The sequence below is a fragment of the Vicia villosa genome, unplaced genomic scaffold (genome assembly GCF_029867415.1).
Source record: "Vicia villosa cultivar HV-30 ecotype Madison, WI unplaced genomic scaffold, Vvil1.0 ctg.006344F_1_1, whole genome shotgun sequence".
NCBI classification, from domain to species: domain Eukaryota; kingdom Viridiplantae; phylum Streptophyta; class Magnoliopsida; order Fabales; family Fabaceae; genus Vicia; species Vicia villosa.
In genome coordinates this window covers 1-18,902 of record NW_026706767.1, presented here as the reverse complement: position 1 = coordinate 18,902, position 18,902 = coordinate 1, and the positions used below count along the sequence as shown (strand labels likewise).

At 33.0% G+C, this 18,902-nt stretch overlaps 1 protein-coding gene across 1 annotated transcript; it reads right to left on the bottom strand.

Annotated features, from left to right (window-relative positions):
- Nucleotides 1–9,840: 9,840 nt before the first annotated feature.
- On the bottom strand, nucleotides 9,841–10,422 carry LOC131642986 (uncharacterized). Its single transcript, XM_058913131.1, has one exon. It carries the CDS (start codon nucleotides 10,420–10,422, stop codon nucleotides 9,841–9,843), a length of 582 nt encoding a protein of 193 aa, XP_058769114.1.
- Between the last annotated feature and the right edge of the window lie 8,480 nt (nucleotides 10,423–18,902).

The following is an 18,902-nucleotide window of genomic DNA, read 5'->3' as shown; positions in this document are numbered from 1 at the left end:
ATCATAACACAAGCCAATCCGAATGTTCAACCAAAACATTGGACATCAATATAGATTCATACTTATCTCATCAAAAGTATTCGGAATCAAACACAATTGTATAGTCAAGGATTTATGGAATATACCTATCCAACATTATGTATAATATTCCACATAAATAAAATGAATAGGATTATCGGTAATGTGTGTCATAAAACACCATTCTCCGGACGTTCATATGCATAATAATAATCAAGGAGGGGTCCGGTTACGTTTAGAATCAGAAACTGCCCTCAGGGGAAGGAAAAATAAAGTTCTGCCCAGCACTGGCCGCTTAGCGGCCTGCAAGCGGGCTTTCCAGTGGCGAACCACAACTGTTTCCCCGCTTAGCGGCCTCACGTCCGCTTAGCGGGCTCGCGATTTTTATTTTTTCTTCACAACAGCATCCTCCGCTCAGCGGGCAGACTGGGCCCGCTCAGCGGAACCGCGAATTTCTGGAAAAGTGCTCAGTACCGCTTAGCGGTCTTAGCCCGCTTAGCGGCCCATAGCAGAAATAGAAAAACACAGAACTCATCAGTTCTGTCCTTGGGTACTTTAACCCCTTGATTTCACCTGCATGTACGAATTAAGGGTGTATCTAGCCAACATACAGTATAAACAAGCAATCAACAACATCAAAACATGGCATTAGCAAGGATTTAAGCCTAATTTCTCAAAACCCTTAAACCCCAAAAGTTCCCAAATGAGTCAAACCCCATTTTCTATCTATGGACTCACCTTTAGATGGAAGAAGTAGTCGAAACTGAGATGACTGGGGCGAAAAACGGAGCTTGAAGATGATTCTTGGTGCATGCAAGGTTGAAGAATGACAAGTTCCTCTCTCCCTCCTTCTATTTCACGTTTCCAATCTTTCTTCCCACAAAAAAATCTGTTTTGGAACAAGTGAGGGACCAAACAAGCCTTAGAACTTATGGTGAGCAAAATGTCACAATTGCCCTTTAACTAAGTCATAATGCCCATTTTGCCATCTAGTTCTATCTCAACCAACATCATTACTATTTTTCTAAAAAGAATTAAATAGGGTATTACATTCTCCCCCCCTTAATTAGAATTCGTCCTCGAATTCAAAAACTTACCAGAACAAATGAGGATAGGATTCACGCATCTCTGACTCAAGCTCCCACGTAGCCTCCTCAGGACGCGCTTCGTCCCACAACACTTTCACGAGAGGTATCTCTTTGTTCCTTAGGGACTTGCTAGCATGCTCCAAAATACCGCAAGGTTGGGGATCATAGGAGAGATCTGGTTCTACTTCAACAGAATCTGGGAGGATGGGGTGAAAAGTGTCAGGCACGAACCTTCGGAGTTGAGACACATGGAACACATCATGCAGACCGGATAACGAAGGTGGCAATGCTAACTGATACGCCACTTCGCCTACCCGACTCAAAATCTGGTAGGGTCCCACATATCTCGGACTAAGCTTACGCGTTCTGAACGGTCCTCCCAATCTTAGCCTCGGGGTAACCTTCAAATACACATGGTCCCCAACATCGAATTCCAACGGCCTCCTTCGCTTGTCCGCATAACTTTTCTGTCGGTCTTGAGCTTTCTTAAGGTTATCTTGAATCTCTTTGACCTTCTCAGTAGTCTCTTGTATAACCTCCGGTCCAAGAATACTCTTTTCTCCCACTTCAGCCCAACACACAGGAGATCGACACCTTCTCCCATATAGAGCTTCATAGGGAGCCATACCCAAACTGGCATGGTAACTGTTATTATATGCGAACTCTGCCAAGGGTAAATGATCCTTCCAACTCCCACCTTCTTCCAGAATACAAGCTCTTAACATATCTTCTATCGTCTGAATGGTTCTTTCTGTTTGCCCGTCAGTTTGAGGATGATTAGAAGTACTCATATCCAGTCTAGTCCCCATTTCCTTATGGAACGCCTTCCAGAATCTCGAAGTGAACTTTGGATCTCTATCAGACACTATACTGGATGGCACACCATGTAACCGCACAATCTCCGCTATGAAAAGTTTCGCGAGATGTATCACCTTGTGGGTCGTCTTTACAGGCAAAAAGTGAGCAGACTTAGTCAATCTATCCACTATTACCCATATGGAGTCATATCCGCCTCGAGCACGAGGTAATCCCACAATGAAGTCCATAGAGATAGAATCCCACTTCCACACAGGTATCTCTAATGGTTGTAACATCCCACCTGGTCGTTGATGTTCAATCTTAACCTGTTGGCAGATAGGACACCGTGCCACATATTCTGCAATCTCCTTCTTCATTCCTGGCCACCAAAAATCCTTCTTCAAGTCTTGATACATTTTTGTCGATCCAGGATGAATAGAATATCTACTCTTGTGTGCCTCATCGAGAATCAAGCGTTTCAGTTCATCATCATCCGGTATACACATTCTCCCTTTAAATAAAAGGAGTCCATCAGGCGCTCTATTAAAGTCGGGCATATACTCACTTGCTTGCAATTGATCGTCATATACTTGAGTTACTCGAACTCTCTCCCGCAGTTCGTTCTGAATACTCAAGTTACTAATTAGTACACCATTGGGTGTCCAATCGAACTGGAGGTTGAGGTTCCGAAACTTCTCTAGTAATCCATGTTCTAACATCATTAACTCTGCAACCCGAAATTCCTTCCTACTTAAGGCATCCGCTACCTTATTAGCCTTCCCTGGATGGTATTTCAGTTCAAAGTCGAAGTCTTTAAGATACTCCATCCATCTCCTTTGCCGCATGTTCAACTCTTTCTGATCGAAGAGGTACTTCAAGCTTTTATGATCACTGAACATCTCAAAGTGAACTCCATACAAGTAGTGACGCCATACCTTGAGTGTAAAGACTATTGCCGCAAGCTCAAGGTCATGAGTAGGGTAATTCTCTTCATGAGATTTCAATTGTCGAGACGCATAAGCCACGACTTTACCGTCTTGCATCAATACTCCGCCTAAACCTCTCTTAGAAGCATCACAGAACACTTCGTAAGATCGGTCCGGGTCTGGAATCACTAGCACAGGTGCAGTGGTCAACTTCTCCTTAAGTTTCTGAAAACTCTCCTCACATTCGGAGTCCCACTCAAATGCAACCTCCTTCCGGGTAAGTCTTGTCAATGGTAATGCTAATTTAGCGAATCCCATGATAAACCTCCGGTAATAACCTGCCAAACCCAGGAAACTTCTGACTTCTGTCACACTCTTCGGTCGATCCCAATTCACCACCGCTTCTACTTTAGAAGGATCCACTGCCACGCCTCCTCCTGAGATGACGTGACCAAGGAAACTTACTTCGGGTAGCCAAAATTCACACTTACTGAACTTGGCGTACAATTGCTTCTCTCGAAGAGTAGATAACACAATCCGCAAATGCTCTGCATGTTCTTCCGGGGAACGTGAATACACTAAGATGTCATCAATGAAAACCACTACAAACTGATCCAGGTACGGTTGAAAGATTCGATTCATATAATCCATGAAAACCGCCGGAGCATTAGTCACACCAAAAGGCATAACTAAAAACTCGTAATGACCATACCGAGTCCTGAATGCAGTCTTAGGTATATCCGAGCTCTTAACCCGAATCTGATGATATCCTGACCTGAGATCAATCTTCGAGAACACACTGGCTCCTTTCAACTGATTTAGGAGGTCATCAATCCGCGGTAAGGGGTATTTGTTCTTTATAGTGACCTTATTCAGCTGACGATAGTCGATGCACAAACGCATACTCCCATCCTTCTTTTTCACCAATAGAACAGGAGCTCCCCAAGGAGAAACACTGGGCCGAATAAAATGCTTAGCTAGAAGCTCTTTCCGCTGGCTCTTCAGTTCTCTGAGTTCAATAGGAGACATCCTATATGGAGTGATAGAAACTGGGGCGGTGCCAGGAATAAGATCAATTGAGAATTCCGCTTCCCTTTCCGGAGGAAGAGAAGTGATATCCTCAGGAAAGACATCAGGATATTCGCACACTACAGGTATTTCCGACAATACCACCCTCACGGAGGGTTCCTCGGAAAGAACCAAAAGAAAAGATCTTTCTTGTGAAACGAGATAATTGACCGCGCTGATCGTACCTTCAATCAACTTGGTAATTGCATCGTCGGAGGATGTTTCTTTAGCAGGAATGAATATGGCTTTTTCCTTGCAACCAATATATACCGAATTAGGAGACAACCAATCCATTCCAAGAATGACATCGAGTCTCTTAAGAGGTAAACAAATTAGATCAATCGGAAAGTCACGACCATTAAAAGATACTGAACAATCCTTACAAATCAGTTGGGCTTCCACTGTATCGTCCGTGGCTGAAGAAATGACCATAGGGTCGGGTAAGGGAGTAACTTCCAAACCAAGTCGGTAAGCACACTCGGTAGAGATAAAAGAATGCGTAGCTCCGCAATCAACTAACACACATAAGGGTTGATTGTTTACATAACAAGTACCTGCGATGAGATTGTTGTTTCCTTTGGCCTTTCTTGCATCTAAGGTATAAACACGACCTGTAGTCTTCTCCTGATCTTTCTTCTTTGGACATAACGGGGATTTGTGACCCGGCTCGCCACATCTGAAACAAGTAATTGGAGTAGGTTCACACTCCCCAGCATGTTTCTTCTTGCACTTGTGACAATAAGGAGGTTGAGCCGATTGGTCGCCATATCCTTGCTTCTTCTTTGGTGGGAAACCACGGGGCTTCAAGTGTTGAGCAGACTTCCCTTGTTCCCTGTAGTTAGTCCTACTCTGGTTCCTTTCTTCTTGCACCCTCTTTAGGCTGTTCTCCGCCACATAACATTGCCTCAAACATTCAGCATAAGTAGTAAACTCCCTCTGGGACACACTATGAGCAATGTCGGCCCTTAAACCCATCAAGAATTGATCAATCTTCCATAACTCATCTGGAGCATAAACAGCCTGTCGTGAGTAATCGGCCATATCTTCAAACTTTTCAGCATACTCGGAAACAGACAAATTGCCTTGCTTGAAATTCTGGAATTCTCTTTCTCTTTGGGTCCGAACACTGTTAGGGAAATACTTCTCCAGAAATGCCGCCTTGAAATGATGCCAGTCCTTAGGGATCTCCTGGGTAGTGAAATAGGTAGACGCAGTATTCCACCACCTAAGAGCTGGTCCTTTCATCTTCTGAGTAGCGAAGATCACCTTCTCTTCTTCGTTACACTGGATTGCCTGGAATATCCTCTCCATACTAGCCAACCAGTCATGAGCTATTACTGGGTCTAAGCCACCTGCAAACTCTGGGGGATCCATTCTGAAGAAAGCACGAAAATCTGGCCCTGCTGGAGCTTGGGGAACAGGAACCGAAGCAGGAGGTTGTTGTCCTTGCATACCCTGCATCATCTGCATCATCATCTGATTCTGCTGTTGCATCTGTTGCATTATCTGCTGCCAAGGTACGCCTGCATTCCCAGCTGCTTGCTCGGATTCCACATTCCTAGTTCTCGACCTTCCGGGACCTCTGCGCTGCTCAGCCATCTCCCTGTCTGTCCTACACACGAAATTAAGTTGATCAGGCTCAATGCCATAGGTAAGACACACGGAATCATGCCGGCTATACACATATGAGGTAGAATTGTGCTGCATTATGATGTGTCTTTAGCAAAGCCGAGAATCGACCTGCTCTGATACCAACTGTAACACCCTACACATATTTGTCTAGAATAATATGCATAAAGTATTATATATGGTTCATAAAGACAATGATTACATAATGTCGCAGCGGAAAGATAATAATAAAAACATCACAAGCACGAGGTACAAGAGCCGAATGTATCATGGCCAAAATGATAATACATCCAAAATAGTACAATATCCAATAGAGTACTACAAAAGCATAAAATGCGAACAAAAGATAATATCTAGCATCACCGCCAAAGGACTAATCCGCCTTGCCTTTGCCACGATCTTGCCTTGAACCACCTGAAAAAAGATAGAATTGGAATGGGATGAGATTACTAAATCTCAGTGAGTCCGCCTATCCTATTAGTCCTCTCGGATCTAAAGGGTACATGCAAAACAAACGAATCCGCCATGGATTCGGGTAATCCTCACATCCGGTACAGGTACGGAGCAACCAAATGATTTATCCACCATTGGACTCATCACATACAAACACACAAATATATCACAAACAAGTATGCAAAACCCGTATCCTTATGCGGGGAATCAAGAAGTGTAATAAACCTCGGCTAGATTATGGAATGAACGCACCCTCGATGAGTCCACCCATGCCTAGTGTCAAGGGACTTGTACAAGCTCACTGCAAGAGGGTTAAACGAGTCCACAAGCCTAAATGGCCGTACCATGACCTGGCCTAATTGGCGTCATTATCCCGTTAACCTCCTTCACGCTAGTGGGTTACACCGAGTACAAACCGCCACCTTGACGCATGGTCCCACCGGGCGAAAGCCTAGTATTAGTCTACATGACTTTACTAGAGGTGAGTTACAACCACTATGTAATAGCCTACATGGCCACATAGCCCCACCATACCGTGCACACAAAAGTGTCATCGTCAATGAGTATAGGCCCCTCACGGCACTCACGAGAACACTACCACGGTAGCTCAGGTGCGCGACCTCTGATCATAACATCGGACTATTCCACGGACCACATGGTCCAGGATAATACCTTACATCATAGTAAGAAGTATATCCCAACCTAACCCCGGCCACTCCGATTCAAGCATACGCACACACATCAAGTGTAATATCATAACACAAGCCAATCCGAATGTTCAACCAAAACATTGGACATCAATATAGATTCATACTTATCTCATCAAAAGTATTCGGAATCAAACACAATTGTATAGTCAAGGATTTATGGAATATACCTATCCAACATTATGTATAATATTCCACATAAATAAAATGAATAGGATTATCGGTAATGTGTGTCATAAAACACCATTCTCCGGACGTTCATATGCATAATAATAATCAAGGAGGGGTCCGGTTACGTTTAAAATCAGAAACTGCCCTCAGGGGAAGGAAAAATAAAGTTCTGCCCAGCACTGGCCGCTTAGCGGCCTGCAAGCGGGCTTTCCAGTGGCGAAACACAACTGTTTCCCCGTTTAGCGGCCTCACGTCCGCTTAGCGGGCTCGCGATTTTTATTTTTTCTTCACAACAGCATCCTCCGCTCAGCGGGCAGACTGGGCCCGCTTAGCGGAACCGCGAATTTCTGGAAAAGTGCTCAGTACCGCTTAGCGGTCTTAGCCCGCTTAGCGGCCCATAGCAGAAATAGAAAAACGCAGAACTCATCAGTTCTGTCCTGGGGTACTTTAACCCCTTGATTTCACCTGCATGTACGAATTAAGGGTGTATCTAGCCAACATACAGTATAAACAAGCAATCAACAACATCAAAACATGGCATTAGCAAGGATTTAAGCCTAATTTCTCAAAACCCTTAAACCCCAAAAGTTCCCAAATGAGTCAAACCCCATTTTCTATCTATGGACTCACCTTTAGATGGAAGAAGTAGTCGAAACTGAGATGACTGGGGCGAAAAACGGAGCTTGAAGATGATTCTTGGTGCATGCAAGGTTGAAGAATGACAAGTTCCTCTCTCCCTCCTTCTATTTCACGTTTCCAATCTTTCTTCCCACAAAAAAATCTGTTTTGGAACAAGTGAGGGACCAAACAAGCCTTAGAACTTATGGTGAGCAAAATGTCACAATTGCCCTTTAACTAAGTCATAATGCCCATTTTGCCATCTAGTTCTATCTCAACCAACATCATTACTATTTTTCTAAAAAGAATTAAATAGGGTATTACATTTAATATGTATTCAATGTAATGATTATTAAAACTATTTAAAATTAAAAACAAATAAAACTTTGTTGAATTTAAAATATTTTCTATTGTTCATAATTCTCTCTTTTTTTACCATGGCTAATTTTCGTATTATGACTTTCTTTTCTCTAGTGGGTGATCTAGATGTTTTGAGAAATTGTTGTTAATTTCATGTTATATTATCGTTACTAATTTATATGCTCCGTAGTAAGAGATAATTGCATATCCTAATATAGTATACCATAAAATGTCGAGGGGGTGTGAGACTTCATAATATTTTAATATTGTTATTAAATATGTGCAATCCTAAGAGTTTGGGAGATTTAGAGATGCTACACATTAGACTAGTGTATCTCTTTTAGATAAGTGGTATTTGAAGGTCATTGTTTAAATTTTCTCCATTTGGAGGGATATCTTTGTATGTTTAATTGTTTAAAATTAATTAGCTGTTAATATAGTATATATGAAATTAATAATTTAAATATTATTTTGATAATAGACATTATTTTTGTTTTTTCTTCTTATATGTTTTTTACTCTTAGTAAATTTTTTAAAACTTTACTCTCAGGTTCAAGTTATTCTTATTATTATCACGTTATAATATTTGAAAATTTTATCATATAAAATTTGTTTATTTCTTCAATTTAAAAATTTTAAATTATTTTCACCAGTGTAAACACGTGAATATAAAATGAGCTATAGGAATAATAAGAATTTCCCATATATTTTGGACTAAACTATAAATTATACCATCTTACCAATCTTATGAATCAATAATTGAGTATCATTAGGTATTTGAAAATTATAGCATTGGTCTCAAATAAAACTCTAAAATTAAACATATACAAGGGGATATCTCTTTATTTTTTTAATGAAAAAATACTTATTAATTCAATGTGATTTTTTTAACATTATATATATATATATATATATATTACATTTCTTTTTTCATATTTTTTTCTAACTAAAAAAATATTAGTTAAACATTACTTTTAGTTTAACATATTTACTCTTTTCATTATTGTTTTTAAAATTTAAGAAAAGAAGACAACTGTTATTTTTGTTCAATAATATGTAAAAATAAACTATCAACAACTTAAAATATGAATCATATCTTTTGAATATTTATTAATGTATTTTTTTTTACTTTATCCTATCTTGGCCTATAATTAGTTAGAAAATATTCCAAGGTCAAGAAACATTATTTATATGTCCTATTATCATTTCGAAAAAAGCAAACAAAAAAATAAGAAAAGAAACAGTACCGAATTTAATGCGTGAATTGATTCTAGTGATAGACTAACCGTCATTAAGGGTTTTCAAGTTCATTTAATATGTATTCAATGTAATGATTATTAAAACTATTTAAAATTAAAAACAAATAAAACTTTGTTGAATTTAAAATATTTTCTATTGTTCATAATTCTCTCTTTTTTTACCATGGCTAATTTTCGTATTATGACTTTCTTTTCTCTAGTGGGTGATCTAGATGTTTTGAGACATTGTTGTTAATTTCATGTTATATTATCGTTACTAATTTATATGCTCCGTAGTAAGAGATAATTGCATATCCTAATATAGTATACCATAAAATGTCGAGGGGGTGTGAGACTTCATAATATTTTAATATTGTTATTAAATATGTGCAATCCTAAGAGTTTGGGAGATTTAGAGATGCTACACATTAGACTAGTGTATCTCTTTTAGATAAGTGGTATTTGAAGGTCATTGTTTAAATTTTCTCCATTTGGAGGGATATCTTTGTATGTTTAATTGTTTAAAATTAATTAACTGTTAATATAGTATATATGAAATTAATAATTTAAATATTATTTTGATAATAGACATTATTTTTGTTTTTTCTTCTTATATGGTTTTTACTCTTAGTAAATTTTTTAAAACTTTACTCTCAGGTTCAAGTTATTCTTATTTTTTTTTTTTTGGAAATGAAGATACTTTATTCAACCCAAAAACAATGAAGAACAAGGCGATCACGAGATCCCGCCGCTCAGCAACTAACTTTTACATCATTAACTTAGCAACATACTTCTTAAGTTTATGATTCGGCCAGCTCCTATAGACAATATAATCAGTAATACTCGGACCAATGTTAACATTGTCACTCTCCTTTGATCTCCCAAAACAGCACCTGTTCCGGAATATCCATGTTTCATATATAGTTTCAGTAAATGCACATTTGAGGATTGTTGCTTTGCTACCTTTTCCTTTGCATTTCTCCATCACCCATTTAATTTCCTCTTCCCATCTAAGAGGTGAGTGGCCCTGTTGCAACCAATTAAGCACAAATTCCCAAATCACATAAGTAACTGGGCATTCAAACATCAAGTGATTCAGTGTTTCAATAGCATTGCAGAATGTGCATTTGCTGGTACTTAGTAAGCCAAACCGATGGAGTCTTTCTTTGCAAGGGAGTTTGTTATTGCAAGCGACCCACATAATAAACTGAGCTTTTGGTCTAGCAATGTTTGTGAAACCTAATCTCTGCCATTGTACCGCAGGTTGAGCAGGCAGAAGAGCATGATACATTTCTCGGTTCTTAAATTTGCTCAGCTGCATCATTTTGTCCCAACAAGGGAGAGCCATCCCTGTTTGCCTTTGATTTAGTATAGCTTTTAAAATCCAGGACCATGAAGCTTTAATAGGGACATTCATAATGTTCTTGTTTTTTATATAAAAGCAATGCACCCATTTTATCCATAGGCTATCAGATTTGCCGCTAAGATTCCAGAGCATTTTCAGAAGACTAACTTTCCTCCAAATCTTGAGGTCAATAATGTTCAGTCCCCCCACTTTCTTTGGCCGACATGTTTGCTCCCAGGAGACCGGAGATTTTCTTGTTATCTTATCACTGCTTGACCACAGGAAAGATCGACATACAGCTTCAGCAGTGTGTATCACTTTCATCGGCAAGGGAACACATTGGAACCAATAGTTGGTGATTGCAAACAGGACGCTTTTCACAAGTTATTCTTATTATTATCACGTTATAATATTTGAAAATTTTATCATATAAAATTTGTTGATTTCTTCAATTTAAAAATTTTAAATTCTTTTCACCAGTGTAAACACGTGAATATAAAATGAGCTATAGGAATAATAAGAATTTCCCATATATTTTGGACTAAACTATAAATTATACCATCTTACCAATCTTATGAATCAATAATTGAGTATCATTAGGTATTTGAAAATTATAGCATTGGTCTCAAATAAAACTCTAAAATTAAACATATACAAGGGGATATCTCTTTATTTTTTTAATGAAAAAATACTTAATAATTCAATGTGATTTTTTTAACATTATATATATATATATATATTACATTTCTTTTTTCATATTTTTTTCTAACTAAAAAAATATTAGTTAAACATTACTTTTAGTTTAACATATTTACTCTTTTCATTATTGTTTTTAAAATTTAAGAAAAGAAGACAACTGTTATTTTTGTTCAATAATATGTAAAAATAAACTATCAACAACTTAAAATATGAATCATATCTTTTGAATATTTATTAATGTATTTTTCTTTACTTTATCCTATCTTGGCCTATAATTAGTTAGAAAATATTCCAAGGTTAAGAAACATTATTTATATGTCCTATTATCATTTCGAAAAAAGCAAACAAAAAAATAAGAAAAGAAACAGTACCGAATTTAATGCGTGAATTGATTCTAGTGATAGACTAACCGTCATTAAGGGTTTTCAAGTTCATTTAATATGTATTCAATGTAATGATTATTAAAACTATTTAAAATTAAAAACAAATAAAACTTTGTTGAATTTAAAATATTTTCTATTGTTCATAATTCTCTCTTTTTTTACCATGGCTAATTTTCGTATTATGACTTTCTTTTCTCTAGTGGGTGATCTAGATGTTTTGAGAAATTGTTGTTAATTTCATGTTATATTATCGTTACTAATTTATATGCTCCGTAGTAAGAGATAATTGCATATCCTAATATAGTATACCATAAAATGTCGAGGGGGTGTGAGACTTCATAGTATTTTAATATTGTTATTAAATATGTGCAATCCTAAGAGTTTGGGAGATTTAGAGATGCTACACATTAGACTAGTGTATCTCTTTTAGATAAGTGGTATTTGAAGGTCATTGTTTAAATTTTCTCCATTTGGAGGGATATCTTTGTATGTTTAATTGTTTAAAATTAATTAACTGTTAATATAGTATATATGAAATTAATAATTTAAATATTATTTTGATAATAGACATTATTTTTGTTTTTTCTTCTTATATGGTTTTTACTCTTAGTAAATTTTTTAAAACTTTACTCTCAGGTTCAAGTTATTCTTATTTTTTTTTTTTTTTTGGAAATGAAGATACTTTATTCAACCCAAAAACAATGAAGAACAAGGCGATCACGAGATCCCGCCGCTCAGCAACTAACTTTTACATCATTAACTTAGCAACATACTTCCTAAGTTTATGATTCGGCCAGCTCCTATAGACAATATAATCAGTAATACTCGGACCAATGTTAACATTGTCACTCTCCTTTGATCTCCCAAAACAGCACCTGTTCCGGAATATCCATGTTTCATATATAGTTTCAGTAAATGCACATTTGAGGATTGTTGCTTTGCTACCTTTTCCTTTGCATTTCTCCATCACCCATTTAATTTCCTCTTCCCATCTAAGAGGTGAGTGGCCCTGTTGCAACCAATTAAGCACAAATTCCCAAATCACATAAGTAACTGGGCATTCAAACATCAAGTGATTTAGTGTTTCAATAGCATTGCAGAATGTGCATTTGCTGGTACTTAGTAAGCCAAACCGATGGAGTCTTTCTTTGCAAGGGAGTTTGTTATTGCAAGCGACCCACATAATAAACTGAGCTTTTGGTCTAGCAATGTTTGTGAAACCTAATCTCTGCCATTGTACCGCAGGTTGAGCAGGCAGAAGAGCATGATACATTTCTCGGTTCTTAAATTTGCTCAGCTGCATCATTTTGTCCCAACAAGGGAGAGCCATCCCTGTTTGCCTTTGATTTAGTATAGCTTTTAAAATCCAGGACCATGAAGCTTTAATAGGGACATTCATAATGTTCTTGTTTTTTATATTAAAGCAATGCACCCATTTTATCCATAGGCTATCAGATTTGCCGCTAAGATTCCAGAGCATTTTCAGAAGACTAACTTTCCTCCAAATCTTGAGGTCAATAATGTTCAGTCCCCCCACTTTCTTTGGCCGACATGTTTGCTCCCAGGAGACCGGAGATTTTCTTGTTATCTTATCACTGCTTGACCACAGGAAAGATCGACATACAGCTTCAGCAGTGTGTATCACTTTCATCGGCAAGGGAACACATTGGAACCAATAGTTGGTGATTGCAAACAGGACGCTTTTCACAAGTTATTCTTATTATTATCACGTTATAATATTTGAAAATTTTATCATATAAAATTTGTTGATTTCTTCAATTTAAAAATTTTAAATTCTTTTCACCAGTGTAAACACGTGAATATAAAATGAGCTATAGGAATAATAAGAATTTCCCATATATTTTGGACTAAACTATAAATTATACCATCTTACCAATCTTATGAATCAATAATTGAGTATCATTAGGTATTTGAAAATTATAGCATTGGTCTCAAATAAAACTCTAAAATTAAACATATACAAGGGGATATCTCTTTATTTTTTTAATGAAAAAATACTTAATAATTCAATGTGATTTTTTTAACATTATATATATATATTACATTTCTTTTTTCATATTTTTTTCTAACTAAAAAAATATTAGTTAAACATTACTTTTAGTTTAACATATTTACTCTTTTCATTATTGTTTTTAAAATTTAAGAAAAGAAGACAACTGTTATTTTTGTTCAATAATATGTAAAAATAAACTATCAACAACTTAAAATATGAATCATATCTTTTGAATATTTATTAATGTATTTTTCTTTACTTTATCCTATCTTGGCCTATAATTAGTTAGAAAATATTCCAAGGTTAAGAAACATTATTTATATGTCCTATTATCATTTCGAAAAAAGCAAACAAAAAAATAAGAAAAGAAACAGTACCGAATTTAATGCGTGAATTGATTCTAGTGATAGACTAACCGTCATTAAGGGTTTTCAAGTTCATTTAATATGTATTCAATGTAATGATTATTAAAACTATTTAAAATTAAAAACAAATAAAACTTTGTTGAATTTAAAATATTTTCTATTGTTCATAATTCTCTCTTTTTTTACCATGGCTAATTTTCGTATTATGACATTCTTTTCTCTAGTGGGTGATCTAGATGTTTTGAGAAATTGTTGTTAATTTCATGTTATATTATCGTTACTAATTTATATGCTCCGTAGTAAGAGATAATTGCATATCCTAATATAGTATACCATAAAATGTCGAGGGGGTGTGAGACTTCATAGTATTTTAATATTGTTATTAAATATGTGCAATCCTAAGAGTTTGGGAGATTTAGAGATGCTACACATTAGACTAGTGTATCTCTTTTAGATAAGTGGTATTTGAAGGTCATTGTTTAAATTTTCTCCATTTGGAGGGATATCTTTGTATGTTTAATTGTTTAAAATTAATTAACTGTTAATATAGTATATATGAAATTAATAATTTAAATATTATTTTGATAATAGACATTATTTTTGTTTTTTCTTCTTATATGGTTTTTACTCTTAGTAAATTTTTTAAAACTTTACTCTCAGGTTCAAGTTATTCTTATTATTATCACGTTATAATATTTGAAAATTTTATCATATAAAATTTGTTTATTTCTTCAATTTAAAAATTTTAAATTCTTTTCACCAGTGTAAACACGTGAATATAAAATGAGCTATAGGAATAATAAGAATTTCCCATATATTTTGGACTAAACTATAAATTATACCATCTTACCAATCTTATGAATCAATAATTGAGTATCATTAGGTATTTGAAAATTATAGCATTGGTCTCAAATAAAACTCTAAAATTAAACATATACAAGGGGATATCTCTTTATTTTTTTAATGAAAAAATACTTATTAATTCAATGTGATTTTTTTAACATTATATATATATATATATTACATTTCTTTTTTCATATTTTTTTCTAACTAAAAAAATATTAGTTAAACATTACTTTTAGTTTAACATATTTACTCTTTTCATTATTGTTTTTAAAATTTAAGAAAAGAAGACAACTGTTATTTTTGTTCAATAATATGTAAAAATAAACTATCAACAACTTAAAATATGAATCATATCTTTTGAATATTTATTAATGTATTTTTTTTACTTTATCCTATCTTGGCCTATAATTAGTTAGAAAATATTCCAAGGTTAAGAAACATTATTTATATGTCCTATTATCATTTCGAAAAAAGCAAACAAAAAAATAAGAAAAGAAACAGTACCGAATTTAATGCGTGAATTGATTCTAGTGATAGACTAACCGTCATTAAGGGTTTTCAAGTTCATTTAATATGTATTCAATGTAATGATTATTAAAACTATTTAAAATTAAAAACAAATAAAACTTTGTTGAATTTAAAATATTTTCTATTGTTCATAATTCTCTCTTTTTTTACCATGGCTAATTTTCGTATTATGACTTTCTTTTCTCTAGTGGGTGATCTAGATGTTTTGAGAAATTGTTGTTAATTTCATGTTATATTATCGTTACTAATTTATATGCTCCGTAGTAAGAGATAATTGCATATCCTAATATAGTATACCATAAAATGTCGAGGGGGTGTGAGACTTCATAGTATTTTAATATTGTTATTAAATATGTGCAATCCTAAGAGTTTGGGAGATTTAGAGATGCTACACATTAGACTAGTGTATCTCTTTTAGATAAGTGGTATTTGAAGGTCATTGTTTAAATTTTCTCCATTTGGAGGGATATCTTTGTATGTTTAATTGTTTAAAATTAATTAACTGTTAATATAGTATATATGAAATTAATAATTTAAATATTATTTTGATAATAGACATTATTTTTGTTTTTTCTTCTTATATGGTTTTTACTCTTAGTAAATTTTTTAAAACTTTACTCTCAGGTTCAAGTTATTCTTATTATTATCACGTTATAATATTTGAAAATTTTATCATATAAAATTTGTTTATTTCTTCAATTTAAAAATTTTAAATTCTTTTCACCAGTGTAAACACGTGAATATAAAATGAGCTATAGGAATAATAAGAATTTCCCATATATTTTGGACTAAACTATAAATTATACCATCTTACCAATCTTATGAATCAATAATTGAGTATCATTAGGTATTTGAAAATTATAGCATTGGTCTCAAATAAAACTCTAAAATTAAACATATACAAGGGGATATCTCTTTATTTTTTTAATGAAAAAATACTTATTAATTCAATGTGATTTTTTTAACATTATATATATATATATATATATTACATTTCTTTTTTCATATTTTTTTCTAACTAAAAAAATATTAGTTAAACATTACTTTTAGTTTAACATATTTACTCTTTTCATTATTGTTTTTAAAATTTAAGAAAAGAAGACAACTGTTATTTTTGTTCAATAATATGTAAAAATAAACTATCAACAACTTAAAATATGAATCATATCTTTTGAATATTTATTAATGTATTTTTTTTACTTTATCCTATCTTGGCCTATAATTAGTTAGAAAATATTCCAAGGTTAAGAAACATTATTTATATGTCCTATTATCATTTCGAAAAAAGCAAACAAAAAAATAAGAAAAGAAACAGTACCGAATTTAATGCGTGAATTGATTCTAGTGATAGACTAACCGTCATTAAGGGTTTTCAAGTTCATTTAATATGTATTCAATGTAATGATTATTAAAACTATTTAAAATTAAAAACAAATAAAACTTTGTTGAATTTAAAATATTTTCTATTGTTCATAATTCTCTCTTTTTTTACCATGGCTAATTTTCGTATTATGACTTTCTTTTCTCTAGTGGGTGATCTAGATGTTTTAAGAAATTGTTGTTAATTTCATGTTATATTATCGTTACTAATTTATATGCTCCGTAGTAAGAGATAATTGCATATCCTAATATAGTATACCATAAAATGTCGAGGGGGTGTGAGACTTCATAATATTTTAATATTGTTATTAAATATGTGCAATCCTAAGAGTTTGGGAGATTTAGAGATGCTACACATTAGACTAGTGTATCTCTTTTAGATAAGTGGTATTTGAAGGTCATTGTTTAAATTTTCTCCATTTGGAGGGATATCTTTGTATGTTTAATTGTTTAAAATTAATTAACTGTTAATATAGTATATATGAAATTAATAATTTAAATATTATTTTGATAATAGACATTATTTTTGTTTTTTCTTCTTATATGGTTTTTACTCTTAGTAAATTTTTTAAAACTTTACTCTCAGGTTCAAGTTATTCTTATTATTATCACGTTATAATATTTGAAAATTTTATCATATAAAATTTGTTTATTTCTTCAATTTAAAAATTTTAAATTCTTTTCACCAGTGTAAACACGTGAATATAAAATGAGCTATAGGAATAATAAGAATTTCCCATATATTTTGGACTAAACTATAAATTATACCATCTTACCAATCTTATGAATCAATAATTGAGTATCATTAGGTATTTGAAAATTATAGCATTGGTCTCAAATAAAACTCTAAAATTAAACATATACAAGGGGATATCTCTTTATTTTTTTAACGAAAAAATACTTATTAATTCAATGTGATTTTTTTAACATTATATATATATATATATATATATATATTACATTTCTTTTTTCATATTTTTTTCTAACTAAAAAAATATTAGTTAAACATTACTTTTAGTTTAACATATTTACTCTTTTCATTATTGTTTTTAAAATTTAAGAAAAGAAGACAACTGTTATTTTTGTTCAATAATATGTAAAAATAAACTATCAACAACTTAAAATATGAATCATATCTTTTGAATATTTATTAATGTATTTTTTTTACTTTATCCTATCTTGGCCTATAATTAGTTAGAAAATATTCCAAGGTTAAGAAACATTATTTATATGTCCTATTATCATTTCGAAAAAAGCAAACAAAAAAATAAGAAAAGAAACAGTACCGAATTTAATGCGTGAATTGATTCTAGTGATAGACTAACCGTCATTAAGGGTTTTCAAGTTCATTTAATATGTATTCAATGTAATGATTATTAAAACTATTTAAAATTAAAAACAAATAAAACTTTGTTGAATTTAAAATATTTTCTATTGTTCATAATTCTCTCTTTTTTTACCATGGCTAATTTTCGTATTATGACTTTCTTTTCTCTAGTGGGTGATCTAGATGTTTTAAGAAATTGTTGTTAATTTCATGTTATATTATCGTTACTAATTTATATGCTCCGTAGTAAGAGATAATTGCATATCCTAATATAGTATACCATAAAATGTCGAGGGGGTGTGAGACTTCATAATATTTTAATATTGTTATTAAATATGTGCAATCCTAAGAGTTTGGGAGATTTAGAGATGCTACACATTAGACTAGTGTATCTCTTTTAGATAAGTGGTATTTGAAGGTCATTGTTTAAATTTTCTCCATTTGGAGGGATATCTTTGTATGCTTAATTATTTAAAATTAATTAACTGTTAATATAGTATATATGAAATTAATAATTTAAATATTATTTTGATAATAGACATTATTTTTGTTTTTTCTTCTTATATGTTTTTTACTCTTAGTAAATTTTTTAAAACTTTACTCTCAGGTTCAAGTTATTCTTATTATTATCACGTTATAATATTTGAAAATTTTATCATATAAAATTTGTTTATTTCTTCAATTTAAAAATTTTAAATTCTTTTCACCAGTGTAAACACGTGAATATAAAATGAGCTATAGGAATAATAAGAATTTGCCATATATTTTGGACTAAACTATAAATTATACCATCTTACTAATCTTATGAATCAATAATTGAGTATCATTAGGTATTTGACAATTATAGCATTGGTCTCAAATAAAACTCTAAAATTAAACATATACAAGGGGATATCTCTTTATTTTTTTAATGAAAAAATACTTATTAATTCAATGTGATT